This window comes from Carlito syrichta, unplaced genomic scaffold, assembly GCF_000164805.1.
Source record: "Carlito syrichta isolate Samal-C Ts95f unplaced genomic scaffold, Tarsius_syrichta-2.0.1 Scaffold166121, whole genome shotgun sequence".
In the NCBI taxonomy this organism is placed as follows: Eukaryota; Metazoa; Chordata; class Mammalia; order Primates; family Tarsiidae; genus Carlito; species Carlito syrichta.
This window is the reverse complement of record NW_007110217.1, coordinates 4,257-20,909: the sequence shown is the minus strand read 5'-3', so window position 1 is coordinate 20,909 and position 16,653 is coordinate 4,257. Positions and strand designations below refer to the sequence as shown.

The 16,653-nt window shown below is 37.3% G+C and overlaps 1 protein-coding gene across 1 annotated transcript in view; it reads right to left on the bottom strand.

Moving 5' to 3' along the window:
* The window catches only part of LOC103252527 (low affinity sodium-glucose cotransporter), a gene marked incomplete at its 5' end in the record, with an annotated part of 28,893 nt that extends 13,180 nt beyond the window's left edge, over positions 1–15,713 (bottom strand). The window contains 6 exons of the mRNA XM_008051126.1: positions 4,295–4,445; positions 5,600–5,707; positions 7,295–7,430; positions 10,841–11,061; positions 13,866–13,946; positions 15,608–15,713. Of these exons, the coding sequence (XP_008049317.1) occupies positions 4,295–4,445; positions 5,600–5,707; positions 7,295–7,430; positions 10,841–11,061; positions 13,866–13,946; positions 15,608–15,713 (803 nt within the window). The remainder of the gene's footprint in view (positions 1–4,294; positions 4,446–5,599; positions 5,708–7,294; positions 7,431–10,840; positions 11,062–13,865; positions 13,947–15,607) is intronic.
* Between the last annotated feature and the right edge of the window lie 940 nt (positions 15,714–16,653).

Sequence of the window (16,653 nt, the reverse complement as noted above, 5' to 3'; positions counted from 1 at the left end):
TGCTTGCACTGATAAAGGACTTTGGCAAAGTCTTAGGGTACAAAATAAATGTGCAAAAGACAGTTGCATTCCTATACACTAACAGCAAGCAGGCAGAGATCCAAATTAAAAGCACAATTCCATTCACAATAGCCACACACACAAAAACCCGGAAATATCAAGGCATCTTCCTAAACAGAGAAGTGAAAGACCTTTACAATGAGAACTATAAAACACTGCTCAAGGTAATCCAAGAAGACACAAACAAATGGAAAAATATTCCATACTCATGGATAGGAAGAATCAACATTGTTAAAATGTCCATCGTATCGAAGGCAATCTACAGATTCAATGCAATATCCATTAAGTTACCAACATCATTCTTCTCAGACCTGGAAATGACGATACAGAAATTCATATGGTAACATAAAGGACCACAGATACCCAAAACAATCCTTAGCAAAAGAAACAAAGCAGGAGGTATCACGTGTCCAGACTTCAAACTTTACTACAAGGCTATAGTAACCAAAACAGCCTGGTATTGGTACAAGAACAGGCACATAGACTGATGGAGCATGACAGAGATTCCGGAATCCAAGTTTCAATTCTTCAACCAACTCATCTTTGACAAAGCCTCCAACAACAACCACTGGGGAAAGGAGAACCTATTCAGTAAATGGTGCTGGGAAAACTGGCTAACCACATGCAGAAGACTGAAACAGGACCCCTACCTTTCACTATACACAGAAATCAACTCTAAATGAATCAAAGACCTAAATGTAAAACTTCAAACTATAAGAACCTTAGAAAATGCAGGATATATCCTTATGGAAATTGGAACTGGCAACCAATTCCTGATCAAAACCCCAAGTGCCCATGCTGTAAGAGATAAGATAGACAAGTGGGACCTCATCAAACTTAAAAAAGTTTCTGCAAAGCCAAAGAAACCATCAAGAGAGCAGGGAGACAGCCCACAGACTGGGAAAAAATATCTGCCAACTGTATGTCTGACAAAGGCCTAACATCTAGGATCTACAAGGAACTCAAACATGCCAAAAAGAAAAAAACAAATAGCCCCATTAAATGTGGGCAAAAGACATGAACAGACACTTCTCAAAAGAAGATATATGGGTGGCCAACAGACACATGAAAAAGTGCTCAGCCTCACTCATCATCAGAGAAATGCAAATCAAAACCACACAGAGATACCACCTAACCCCAGTAAGAATGGCCATCATTAACACAACAAACAACAACAGATGCTGGTGAGGATGCCCAGAAAAAGGAATGCTTTTACACTGCTGGTGGGAATGCAAACTCGTGCAACATCTCTGGAAGACAGTGGCGATTTCTGAAAGAACTAGAAATTGGCCTTCCATATGAACCAGCAATTCCCCTATTGGGAATATATCTGAAGGAACTCAAATCATTCTGTAAAAAAGATATCTGCACACATATGTTTGTTGCAGCTCTATTCACATAGCAAAAACATGGAACCAACCACGTTGCCCATTGAAGCTGGACTGGATAAAGAAAGTGTGGTACATATACACAATGGAACATTATGCAGCCATGAAGAAGGACAAATATATGGACTTTGCAGCAACTTGGCTGGATTTGGAGTCGATCATACTCAGTGATTTATCACAGAAACAAAGAACAGAGTACCATATGTTCTCACTCATAAGCAGACCTTGAACAATTATACTATAAGAAAGCATTTGGCAGTAATGGGAAACTGTCATGGGAGAGGAGTGGGATTGGCAGTTGAGGAAAATTGCTAGGGGAGAGAGGTACCTCATCAGCAAGGGTACCTGCATAATCAACGCTTGTGTACCTAACCCTGAATTGTACCCCATATCTTTATAATTAAAAAAAAGACGGGATCCAATGAAGAAAAAATAAAAACAAGAGGAAAAAAAATTATTATCAACAGCAATTTGATCATTTTTAGAAGTATCATCACCAATTTCTTTTCTCGTAAGAACTCTTCTCACATTCATTCTCTAGTCAGAGATACTAAATTTTAAAGGACCAATAGCGAAAGATATGCACACTCATAGCAATCTACTCCACAGAAATATGTGCCCATATGAATCAAGGGAAATAGACAAAAATGCTCAAGCAAAATGTCCATGAATAGTAGAGTAGATTATTTCTAATGTGTTAGTACAGTGGAATATCATATTGAAAGAAAATGGATAAACTACAGTTACATATAGCAACATGGCTGAATGTCATAAACATAACATGAACAAAATAAGCCATATATCAAAAATATATTTGAGGTTATTATATTTATAATAGTCTGACACTGGAAAATATTAAACTATAAAGTTAAAAGTCCCAGGGGTTAGTTTTGGAAAGACAGAGTCCAAGTGAGTTTCTGGTTGCTCAAATTTTCATTTCTTGACTTGATTTGTGGTTACATGGTGCTTATTTTGTGATATATCACTGAGATGTATATTTATGTTTTACCTGCTTTCTGTATGTGTGTTATACTTATGTTTTTAAACATTTTACAAAGTATTATGAAAATATACTTTTATCTGAATATTATGAAGGTATTATGGATCAGAGACCTAAACGTAAAATCTCAAACTATAAGAACCTTAGAAAATGCAGAAGACACTCTTCTGGAAATTGGAACTGGTAACCAATTCCTGATCAAAACCTGAAGTGCCCATGCCATAAGAGATAAGATAGACAGGTGGAACCTCATCCAACTGCCAAGCTTCTGGAAAGTCAAAGAAACCATCAAAAGAGCAGGGTGACAGCCCATAGACTGGGAAAAAATATTTGCCAACCCCATGTCTGACAAAGGCCTAACATCTAGGGTCTACAAGGAACACAAATGTGCTGAAAAGAAAAAAACAAACAGCCCCATTACAAAGTGGGCAAAAGATATGAATAGATACTTCTCTAAAGAAGACATACAAGCAGCCGATACATGAAAAAATGTTCAGCCTCACTAGTCATCAAAGAAATGCAAATTAAAACTACACTGAGATACCACCTAACTCCAGTCAGAATGGCTATCATCAATAACTCAAAAAATAACAGATGATGGAGAGGATATGGTAAAATGGGAACACCTCTACACTGTTGGTGGGAGTGCAAACTAGTAAGTACAGCCTCTGTGGAAAGCAGTGAGGCAATTCCTAAATGTTCTAAAAATCGACCTCCCATGCGACCCTGCAATCCCACTACTGGGAATATACCTGGAAGATAAAAAAAGATACCTGCACACGTATGTTTATCCCAGCATTGTTCACAATAGCAAGAACACAGAACCAACCATGCTGTCCATCAAAAGAGGACTGGATAAAAAAATGTGGTACATACACACAATGGAATATTACACAGCCATAAAGAAGAATGAAATCATGAACTTTGCAGCAACCTGGATGGAATTAGAGTCTATAATACTCAGTGATCTTTCACAGAAATAAAAAACTGAGTATCACTTGTTCTCACTCATAAGTGGACTTTGAACAATCACCACAATACTATAAGAAAAAGATTGACTGTAGCAGGAAACTGGAGGGGAGGAGGAACAGGGAGGTGGGATTGACAGTAGCAGAAATCTGCCTGGGGAAGGGGGTGCACCTCATCAACAAGGGTACTTGCACAGTGAATATTTGTATACCTAACCCTGAAATGTACCCAACAATTTTAAAATAAAAAAATTTAAAAGTTAAAAAAAAAGAAAATTAAGAAAGGGAAAAAGGGAACTATGTTATTCATTCTTTCTGCTTGTTTCCTCTCACCTCGCTATCTTCAAGGTCCCCAGGCTGCTCAGGGCCCCCTGGGTTGACAACGCCCCAAGCAGCCTCTTGGAATTAATCTCTTCCCCGAGTCTGTTCCCTTCTAATACAACCCAATATTTAATTAATTCAGTTGATGTACTTTTCTGTGTTAGTGTGTGGATGGATTCATTTACCCCCATGTGATATACAAGGACACTACTATAGACAATACATTACCCTATTAGAGTAGGAGGGAATTTCATACCCCATTAAGACACTAGATAGAGCTGCAGGAACAGATGGAAGGTGGGTGGTATGAGGCTGAAAGGAATAAGAGACAATAAGAGGCATTTGGAAGTCTGAGAAAGCAGTTATTTCTTTAAAAGTATGACTCAAATTTTTGTATATGGAAAGAGACAGGTTGAATTAAATGTCCTCCAATGTTTCTTCCTCTATTCCAGAATGCTATGACTCCTTCCACCGAAGCCAAGGGCAAGGAAGTGCTAGTTCACATCTATATCTGCAATTCTCTGAAGAACTTTAAGTAAAAGCCAGGATCCCCTCACCGTCCAGCTATCAGAAGCTCTTTCTCCGATGCCTGCTTCCGCATCTTGGTGTAGAGATCTATGGTGAAGAGGGTGCTGGCGCTGTTGAAGATGGAGGTCAGGGAACTCATAAGAGAGGCCAACATGACTGACAGCATCAGGCCTCGTAGTCCTGAAGCCCAGAGAGGATGAACACTGGTTAGTGACTGGACACTATGATCAATGAGGGCCTTGCTAAACCAGAGAGCCACTCAAAAACAAAAGTATCGACTGGAATATTGACTGAGTGATGTACTTTTCAACACATATTTGAATGTGGAGTTTTCTGCATATTTCCCAGTGACCTGAGCATAATCCAGTATGGAATTTTAGTTTTAAACATAATCTTAGAAACCATCTGCTGGAACCTAGTTTTAGAAAAGAGGAAACATTGTCATTTGTTATTTCTTTGGGGAAAACTCCTGGATTCCCAAAGACTTAGAGAACTGGAGAGGAAAAAGTCTAATAAATAATTCTTCTAAATAAGCCTTTGGTGGGGCAAAGCCAAGAGTTTTGAAAATTATGTGAGCTTCACCCTCCAGTTTCCTCTGCCCATTAGTAGTAAGACAGTATGGGAGAAGGGTATATGTGGTGTCGTGTCTATGAGCCACGCTCTTTCTCCTGAAAATGCTCATGTGTGTCAAGGTGAAGAAAGGTCACAGAAATGTTAGGCAACCTTTGATAGGCCTAAGATCACCTGGTTAGTCCTGAGTTCCGTAATCTGCTCTGTTTCTGTTCACCACAGCAATGCTGGCATCTTAATAATTTACTCAGTTCTTCTGTGTGTTTTATTTTCTAACTCACAATACTAGAATATTGAGTTCCAAGGGAGAGTGGATTTTGTGGCTATTTCACTGATATTTCTAAGCACAAAGTAGTGCTTGACATACAGTAGATAATAAATAGTTGTAAGTTACATAGATTGAGATCTGTTATTTGGATATCACTTGCCCAAAGAAAGCAGGATAGTTAATCTCTAGTCCTGTGAGTTTATAAGTTCTATAGCTATTTAGCAACTCTTATTGACAAATAAATCATTTAAATGTTCTTGATTACTTTGGAGACAGTCTTGAATTTGAAGGAGTAAGGATTTTTTAAAGCAGAAACTGTATCTGTTTGTCTATGAAATCTCTAGGCTCAGCACAGAGTTGGCAATTCAAGAAATGTGTGATGAATTGGATAGAATTAAGGGAAGGAAGAATTACAAAGAAGTATGCCATTCCCTCTTCCTCAAGGCCTATCTAAGGACAGTCCTATGAGGTGGTTCCAGCAGGGACATTTTCCTACCTTGAGGCATCAGTTCCAGCACCATTGTTGGGTAGGCATAGTTAGTGCAACCAACTTCAACACCACACTGTTTCACACATTCTGAAGGTATGACACAGGCCACTTTATCTGAAGAAGGATTCAAAGATGAGTTCAGTGAGGTCCAAACAGACACAACCCATAACCATTGAACAAAGAGATAAGTTATATGATCATGTGGGTAGGGAATGGAGGAATGGCATTTACCTGAAAATAAGAGATTCAACTTTGAATTTCATACTGTGGTTCTGGTCTCCCTTTGCCCAGAACACAAACTCCTAATTGTCTCATCCTCGTGCCTATCTCCTGTGCACTAACCCCCATGGGGCAGAGGCTCCCTTGAGATGTTGTCCAGCAAGAATGTTAGCACAAACAGAGAGAACTGATTCCAACCTCCAGAAAATCAGCAAAAGAGTAAATTCTTCCAGGAACACAGAACTCCAAAGATCAACAACAAGTTAGGTCCTGTACTGTCTCATATAGTCTAGTTTTTTCCCCTGTATTTAAGAAGAGGTGTCACTTGTGATAGTCAATTGGGATGACTGTCTCATGTGTGATGATGCCCCCCCATGGTAGTTGCACAATGTCATTATGGTTCTTTTCTTAAGAAAAGAACCATCATGACATTATTATGATGAAAGATAGGGAAAACCGATAAAGAATTATCCAGAACAGTGGCACTTTAGCACATTAGCTTTTTTCCATGTTTTATTATTTTCTACTCTTTTTCCACAGATGTCTTTTTTGCATAACTATAGTAATTATTAAGATATTATTTTGCAGCTTTCTTTTTACAATTTACATAGCAATCTCAGCATTTTCCCAAGTTTTGCGATGCTCTTCAGTCACTTGTGTGCAGTTTTCCGTAGAGGAGGTATACAGTGGTTTCTTTGACCATTCCCTACTTGATGGATATTTATACATTTTTTTACTGTTATAAACAACACTGTGATGCAGCAATAAGATGTGACGTTTGTCATTTGATGTTCTTCTTAACAAGATTTCGGTGAAATAAACTGGTGCTCAGGTGAGAAAACATGACACATGAAGTGCATTCAGTGTTATCTAATGGATAGTCCCAACCAAAACGAGTCCTTGATTAGCCAAGAAAGATTCAATTATATTTCCTTCGCTTTTCATAATAAAGAAAGTTATTTTTTGAGGAAGATTTTCAACATTAGAGGTTACTCTAAGCTGACTCAGAAATTCACATACCCCTAAAAACCTGACTCCAAGGCCTGATTCAAGTTTCCAGCTATCACAGAAGGACTGACCAAAGTGAAACATTGTATCTCAAACACCTTCTCCATCAGAGTTGTCACCAAACTCAGCCACTACAGCTTACCCAACTCAAATTAACCCAGTTCTCCCTCAACTTTCTGTGCTCTTTTGCTATATTCTCTAGACTTCCTTAAACCCTAGGCATTTGTCAATACAGGACTCAAAGATTCTGCAATGATACAGGCAGTCAATATAAAAAAGATAAATAAATAGAGAGCCACATATGCCCCATTTTCCTCCTCTGACCCTCTGTACAAGGTGTCCCCTCTACCTGGAATTCTGCTTTTACTTCCATCCAGAACAAATTTTCTAGTGTACCCAAATTTTACCATATCTTAAAAACATTTTTCAGAGTTCAAACATAAAAAAGACAGTATGTATAGACTGAGGGCTTACCTGTGTACAGAATGCGACTGATCATTCCTGGCATCACCATGAAGAACATAGGCAGCAGCTTCAAGTACCCACATATGATGCAGGCGGCTTTCACGTGAGACATGTCCTTGCCGCATAGGCAGCGCTGGACAATAACCTGCAGGGAAAACACAGCATACTCGTGAAATAACCAGGTGATGATTTAAAGGAAGGTGAGTATTAATTTTTAGGAATGTTACAATAAGTGATTCTGATTAGTATATAAAAGAGATATCTACACATCCATGTTTATTGAGGTACTATTCACAAAAGCCAACATATGGAATCAACTTAAATGTCCATCAAGGGATGAATGGACAAAAAATATGACATATATAATATGATTTTCATTTTATACACACACAATTGACAATCACTCTGTCATGAAAAAGAATAAAATCCTTTCATTTACAGCAACATGAATGGAATTGGAAGTCATTATGTTAAGTACAATAAGCCAGGAACAGGACAAATATAGCATGTTTTCACTTATATGTGGAAGCTAAAACAGTGAATCTCATGTAACTAGAGAGTAGAATAATGGTTATTAGAGGCTGAAAAAGGGAGAGGAGCTTGAAGAAAAGTTGATTAATGAGTACAAATCATAGTTAGATGGAAGAAAAACATTCTAGTATTATATAGTACAGTAGGGAAATTATAGTTAACAACTTATTGTATATTTCAAGATAGCTAGAAGAGAAGAATTATAATGTTCCCAACACAAAGAAAGGTGCTTGAGGTGATAGATATTCCAATTACCCTGATTTGATCATTATACATTGTATACATGTATCAAAATATGACATGTACTCCCCAAATATGCACAACTGTGATATATTTAAATACAGAAATGATGCTATGGTTAGTGGAAAATAATGGAATTTAGCATATGATCAGTATTTGATTCTCTATTCTTTTTACACAGTATTTGACATCCGTGAGCATCAGGTTTCTCACCTATAGAATAGGGTTATCTGTTTCAGGATTTTTTTAATATTTGGTATAATGTATGTAGACCTTTGGTACATAAAAGTCAATAAACCTTAGCTATGATTAAAATATGCTTACAGTTCCCAGGCTGCAACACTACAATAGTAGTGTACCTATTTAGGTAAAAAGCTGTCACTACTGATGCCCCCACAAATTATGGTTTACATTAGTAAGTCTTTAATTTTGTAGGCATCATCAATATCTTCCTATTATTATGAGACAATTGCCTCCTTGAAAAATCCAGTTGCTATGGAAGCATCATAATCAGGCAGCCATCAGGATAGAACACTGAGACATTAATTTCTAGATTTCTTCAGAATATTCTGAGAATCTCATCTTGTTATGAATGAGATATGACAATCTTGAGAAAAAGAATGCATATAACTTCATAGTTCTTACTTAAATTGTGTAATTTCTTAACTAAGAATTTTGTAACAAAGCAGGATTTCTACCCATCATGCCACAACTTCTTGATTTTTTTTTTTTGAGGACTGTCAGAAAACAGAGATGACTTTTTCTGTTGAATTTTCTGGGAGAAGCAATCCATTAGAGGGATAACAGGTGGTATCATTCAGTGCTGGGGGAGTAGGTATCATTTTTAGGCAGAGGTCTAAAAGCAGGCAGTTGGAGGTACTACACAAACCGAAGGTGAGGAAAGGAGACCTGTCAGCAAGCAAGCAAGACCAGGCATCAGATCTAAGGGTGAATGTGAGGCTACTTACAGGAGGCAAGTTAAATAGTCAGAAATGAAATATAAATAATAAAGATGGTTCCACAAATCAATGGTTAAATGATGTGTTCTTTGGTAGATGTTCTGGGAAAACAAGTTCATTACATAGAGAAAAATAAAACTGACCATTGATTCAAGACAGGCTAAAAATTGTGAAATTATAAGATTGAAGTAGACAGAGACTTTTCAGAGAGAAGAAACTTCAAAAGGCAAAAACTAGAATAAACCTAGATGCTATAAAAAAGAATACTCAGAAAATAAAAAATAAGATCTTTGAAGTTATAAATACAAAGGCAGAAAAACTGGTGGATAAAGTTGAAGAAGTAGAGCAAAAAGATCAAGTGATTGAAGATGGGAAGAAAAGGTAAAAACAACAGAGGAAGACCAACACTCCAAAATAAAAGATCTCCAAAAGAAAACAAAATGAGAATCAGGAAGAATTCCCCCCCCCAAATTATCCAAAACATCAATGAGTAGATTAAACAGGCTCACAGTTTAATCAGGCCTATCACAATGGGCAAAAATAGATCCACACAATCGTGTGTTGTGGTGAAATTTCAGAATACTGAAGACGAAGGAAAGATGAGCTTCCAGGGAGAAAAAGGCAGTCGCATCCAGAGGATCAAGAATAACTTCTGGCTTTCTCAATAGTAACAGTGGAATCCAGAAGGCAATGGATTTATGACTTTAAGAAAATTATTTCCAACATAGAAATGTGTACATGGCCAAACTATCAATTAAAGAAAGGTTAGAATTTAGACATTTTCAAATATGCAACTCCACAATAAACTTACCTCCTATGAAGTATATCTCATGAAGTTATTGGAGTTTATAATCTAAGAAAGAAAGTGACATGGGATACTGGGAAAAAGAGCTATAACCCAATAGTAAAACAAAATGAATCCCAAAGACAGTAATGAAGGGGATCTTTGATAAGGTTGGGCACCAAGCATAGAGGGCAAACTTCCAGGCTGTGAGAGGCAAAGGGCCTAGGAGAAAATGAGGAAAAGTATTGGTAAAATACTTGATTGTTTGCAAGTATTGAGAAGAGATTTTGACAATTTGCAGAGATGTAGGTGTTTAATGAGTAATAATTATCAAGAAAATTTGAAATTATTAATTTTCATTTCAAAAATGAATGATTAATTCCATGGGGGGAAAAAAAACTAAAGAAACATTAGTCAGAAGTTGTCATGTGGTTCAACTGTGAATCACATTCATGTAGTCACTAAAATGGTACCGCTGAATGCTGATCTCTCGAAAATTGTGATTTAGATCTATTGGGAGGATGGGGAACAGATGGTGCACTTGTACAGAACCGAGAATGGAAAGTTGAAAGAGAGCTGAGTTTTCCAATATGGGGAGCCAACAAAAAAATCCTAAAACTTGAAAACCAAGAGGGAACAAGGCAAGCATTTATTTGTACCACTTAGGCATAAAGTTAATGAGCAAATTCCGATTTAATGGGTCTGAATAGGATTTGAGAGTGTTCATTTCTAGTGAGGTCCAAGGTGATGTCCGTACTGATGATTCACAGACCACACATTAAGCACAAAGATTTAGAAAATAGAAATAAATACCCAGACACGTACTTAAAAGAGCCGAAAGTGTTTTCCTCTGAGGGTCAAGAAATAGGGTAGAGAGTGAGGCTCCAGAAAGCTATTTTTAAAAATAACAAAACTTGCAGAAGTATTTGACTCTTTAAATGCTATGTATGTGTACAAAACAGAAACTAAATGCTTTTCTATGAGACAAGGAAGAATGTGAACACACACACACACACACACACACACACACACACACTTTACCTGGTTTGTGCACCAGTACCACAAAGCTGTAATAGGCATTCCAAATATAATTCCTGGCCATGGAATGTCTCCAGTGACAGGATTTCGGAAAATGTGGAAGGAATCTGCTTGAGGAGTATAGCACCTGGCGTCAATTGTCAAGTTGTCCCCTTCAACTATGGACGGGATGGCATTCATGTACTTCTCTGTAAAACTCTCGTAACCTCCAACTTCAGCAAATGCTGAAAAGGCATCAGACAAAATGAAATGTCTTACTGAAATCTGAGACAGTACTTTGTGGTGGAGGTACACAAGTACCTTCCATCAGCCTAGTGGAATCCACAGTGATCATCTCCCAAGATTCATGTCTTTCTAGTATCTTCAACTGGCTATGACTGTGATACTAGGCTGACTATCACAAAGTACATGAAGCAAATAGTTCTAACTTTTTGTCTTACAGTGATTGCTAAATTTTTGATTTATTGCTCAGTCTCACTAGTCATCATCAAAGAAAGGCAAATTAAAACCACACTGAGACACCACCTAACTCCAGTTAAGATGGCCATCATCAATAACTTTAAAAACAACAGATGCTGAAGAGTATGTGGGGAAAAGGGAACACTTCTACACTGTTGGTGGGAGTGTAAACTAATACAACCTCTGTGGAAAACGGTTTGGCAATTCCTAAATGATCTAAAAATCAACTTTCCATATAACCCCGCAATCCCCCTACTGGGAATATACCTGGAAGAACTCAAATCACTCTATTAAAAAGATACCTTTACACGTATGTTTATTGCAGCATTGTTCACAATAGCAAAAACATGTAACCAACAATGCTGCCCATCGAAAGAGAACTGGATAAAAAAATGTGGTACATATACATGATGGAACATTACACAGTCATAAAGAAGAACAAAATCATAAACTTCACAGCAACCTGGATGGACTTAGACTCTATAATACTGAATGACCTATCACAGGAATATAGAACTGAGTCTCAAATGTTCTCACTTATAAGTGGGCTTTGAACAATTTTTGTAATACTATAGGAAAATAATTGTCAGTAGTGGGAAACTACCAGGGGAGGGCAGGGGTGGGATTGGCAGTTGTGGGAAACTGCTCCGGGGTGGGGGGGCACACCTCATCAACAAGGGTACATACATCATGAACATTTGTATACCCAACCCTGAATTGGACCCCACATCTTTAAAATAAAAAAAAATTGATTTATTGTCTTGCTTTAAGGTGAAAATGAAGCTATTGCCCAACAGACTGGTATTGATGTCTTATAACCATCCAGAGCAGAAAAAAATCTGAAGGTGAGCTAACAGAGTGAACCTAATGGAATTAGCACTCAGAAAGCCCCAGGTCTTCCTAAAGGAACAGGAAGCAATGACCTCTCTTCCTGACTCTGAGCCTGGTTGTTCTGATGTTACTTATAATCTGGTTTTCATGTTACAACAAAAAATTGAAAAGCTAAGGAGTAGAAACTGGAGGCAGCAAATTAGATGTGCTGAGGAAAAATGGTGAGACTCAGTCCACTATGGGTCTGGAAAGGCAAGTCAGTTGCAGAAAAGAATTACGTTTAAATTCAGGAAGAGGAGTTCAGACATTTGGGATTACTTAGTATAGGTTTAAATGATGCAAAATTCACCAGAGTATCATCTAATTGTAGAGTTGAGTTGACATTAGTTTACATCTTCATTATTTGAGGATCTACTATGTGCTAAATATTGTGCTGGGAGCATGTGCAAAAGGATGCGTAAGGCAGGAACTCAGTCAAGTGGAGGATACAGACAATAAAAGGAAACTGCTTTGATTAGATAAATATGGTTTGTAATAAATATACATGGGGAACCTTAAGAGATAAGAGAATTGCCCCACTCACCCTAAGAAAAGGAGAGTGTGGCCTAGACATACAGATGCCAGGAAGTGCATCTGTGAGACCAGAAACCAAAGAAGAAGTTTTGGATAACTAAATAGAAAATACACATGGAATTGGTACTGGCAGTGGCCTCCAGAGCAGCACTGTGTAATAGAAAGTTTCTGCAGTGATGGAACTGCTCTATATCTGTGCTGTCAAATATGGTAGCCACTGGCCCACATATTAGACATCTGAAATGTGTCTAGGGATATGAAGAACTAAACACTTAATTTTAATTTTAATAGCCACATGAAACTAATGGCATATGTATTGTGTTGGAATAGTCAACTATCATTGCATACTTGTTGTCTTTGCATTTCTTACAGTTTTTGCTTCATGTGTAATATCTTCCAGCTTTGTGATTAGGAGCATGCATATTCAGGATTGTTGTATTTAGTGTGGCTTAAGTGGATGCAACATGGTAGTTACAGGAGATGGAAGAGACGTTTATTTCCCCCCATATCCTTTTTAATGTGTGCATGGATTTCTCATGCAAAATAAATAAATACCACAGTAAAAGAAAACAAAAATTAGCACTCTATATATTAGATTCATCTTGGCATGTTGTAATCAAGAGAATGAACTAACTGATGAAACTAATAAGTAAGAATCCTCAGGAAAATACAACTCATGTTTGTGTATTCTAACAACAGATTGAGTAATATATTTTAATGAATTTCCACCCATCATAATGAGGTCAATATTCTGGTCTCTGAAATTTTCCAAATATTTAATCCTTCATTTCATAAAAATTCTATGGAACAGATGATTTCTAGGCTTTGAATTCAATGTACCAAAATGTCTGTAAAATAATCCAATGGTATTGATTTTGTCTGTTCTAAACACAAATAAATTAAAATTAAAATTAAGCATGATAATTTACATAAGCAATATTTTTAAAAAAAGAAAGTAAAGTTCTTTTCCCTCATGTCCTTATACTAAGATAATATAGCAGGAGAGAAGTTAGGCACACATTTTCATGATGGAGATTATATAAATGACTGGAAAATGTGACCAGATAGAACTGGGAAGAAGCAGTATAGAGCAGACAGACTGAACAGAAGAAATAAGTCCTATGATTTCCAGTCCCTGGGCACCACACATACTGTCCTCACTTACCAAAACCCATGAGAATAAAAGAGCCAGTCAGCATGATGAAGGTCTGGAGGGTATCTGTGTAAATCACTGAGGCCAAGCCCCCTGTAGAGAGAAAGAAAAGAATTAGGTTTTTTCCCCATGTTTATTCATGTATTTTCCTTCACCTCTGGGTTCTTTTTCACCCAAACCCTGGAAATGACTCAGCAGAAAACATAGCAGAAGCTCTTATTTGAGCTACAAATTTGACCTGGTGTCATTATCTCTTCAGTATTTGTGTCTTTCATTGGTTCTCCTAAATAGGAGAAATAGGGAAATTCCTTCTTGATTCAAAATTTTTATGAATTATAGTGGAGCTCCATCTTTGTGTGAAGTTTTAAATATTAAATAGGGTAAAAAGCAAACATTTAACACCATGAAAGTTTTCCCTAATGATCCCTCAATTCAACCCTATTTGACACAATATAATGGCTCTAAAAAAATCTAGCAAAATCATTTTTTGATCTAGTGTTGGAGCATATTATTGTTTCCTTAATTCAAAACCAAATACAGTTGTTGACTTGAGTTTTGCTGCAATGTTGTAAAAACCAAAAAACCAAAAAACCAAAAAAACAAACCCGACTTGTCTTTCAAGTCTAGACTCACAAGACTCTTGGCCAACAAGGTATTTTCTTTATGAAAGGGTCATGGGGAAAGAAGACTGATCTTGAAAATGGGAGATTTATGCCCTCATCTCCCTTAATATTTGCTTTGTGAAAGTTATCTCTACTAAAATAGTGTCACCTATGACAAACCCCAACAAAATGGAGCCAGAGGACATAATGATAGGGCCCTCACACAACTATGCCTGTCACAGAAACAAGAGATGATCACAACTGTAACTTTCTAGTTAAGCCACTTCTATGAAGATGCTCTTTTAGCCAGTACTACCAACAAACAAGTGCCTCCACCTGCAACTAGCTCCATAATCAATAGTCTTTGCTTCAAAATAGCTTATTTGGAAGTTTCCTCTTTGTCTTTAAAGGTTTTCCTTTGCTCCAACTCCCTTGGATGTGCCTGTGATCACCATAGCATACATATCCCGGATTACAATCCTTTGTTATTCCCAAATAAGCTCTTTGTTTTGGAGTTTTCTCTGTCACTTATTTTAGGTTGATAGCTCAGTGTATGAAAATGGCTCCAGAACTGTCATGATTGTTTTAGCTATTATTTTTCTGTATTTTTGTATAGTTAAATTTTCACAAGTTAGTAGTATGGATGAGATACTGCACCATCACACTTGATTCATGAGAGCTTGCCTGGACTATTGCCACACACCTTCTCCCAGCCACCAACCCACTGCTCCAGTTCTTCTCTCTTGACTGTAACGTTCACAGCCCATGGTCACACCCTGGCATCCTGTGTTCATTTGAACCTCACCTTGCATTAGCCAGTCTTATATCTGAGCTGTTATTGCATCCCAACCTTCCATGGAGTTGATATGCTGAATACTAAATGCCAATCTAGTTATTGAACACATAACTGAACAAAATCACCAATTCCCAACCCCACCTCCCACATCATTTTCTTCCATCAAGGTGCTCACATTTAATAGGGAAGATTATGTTTTATCTGCTCTAGTTGGGTGCCCTGCCTGTCTTTTATAGTGGAAATGAATGGTGTCTTTATCTCAGCAGTGACAAGGCTAACACTGAGGTTGCTAATTGCAGGTTGGAGTGGGATCAGTCGAAGACAATGTGAATGAACAAAATGTGTAATAAACTCACCAGTGACTGTGTAAATAGCAGTGATGGCCAAGAGAATGAAGATTGCCAGGTAAAGATCCAATCCCAAGGCCAGCTGGATGAATATGGCTCCGGAAAATATGTCTGACTATAAAGGAAACAGCCAGGAATGGAAAGAAAGATGCATTTCAGGCCACTGGTTTCTGTGCTCCAATGTCCACTCTCTTCCCACCAATTCTTTTCCTGGTAGACCCCTACTTATCCTTCAAAGCCAATTAGATGTCCCCATAGCAATACCTCTCATAAAACCTCAAGCAGTAATATCACACTCTCTTCTGTGTCATTCTAAAAGTTATTTGCTCAGTTGAGATATTTATTAAATGAGGTGACACTTCCTGAGAACTCTTTCTGTATCATGAGATTTAGAGAGGCTGAGTAATTGCGTATAGGAATTCTCTTGACTGTGATGGGGCATTTAAGAATATGTATTTTTAAATTAGTATTTTTGTTTTCCAATGAAGATTTTTATAATTATGTATGTTTGTTTCTATTTTCCTACAATCACATACAGGACCGAGTCTGTTTCAAGAGATGAATTTGGTAATATTTTTTCTCCATTCTGGAAAAGCTGAAGCTGCCAAAAATGATCTTTTCTTTGAAACCTTGAAAGAATTCACCCTTACCCATTTTCACTTCTACAAAATGCCTGTAAGTTAGCATTGTAATTATAATTTTGCATCTGCAGAAACTGGGGTTGGGAAAATCTGCCCAAAGTCACCCAGACAGAAATTGCTAAGCTTAGGATTTAAATCTGTGCAGTGTAATTCCAAAACTCACACTGTTAAACAATGTGCTATAATGCTATTATGGGATTTTACTTAATGAAATATAACAGAAACATTTAAGAAATACAGAAATATACAGAAATCATTCTGGGAAGATTGTGATTGTGGCAGCATATTCTGTGAACTTCCATGAATATCTACATTATATAGAGCAATTTTATAGCAAAACCAACAAAGCTAGGTGACACAGTATTTCCATGAAGTCCAAAATGCAAGACATGGCAGCAAATCAACCTTAGCAAC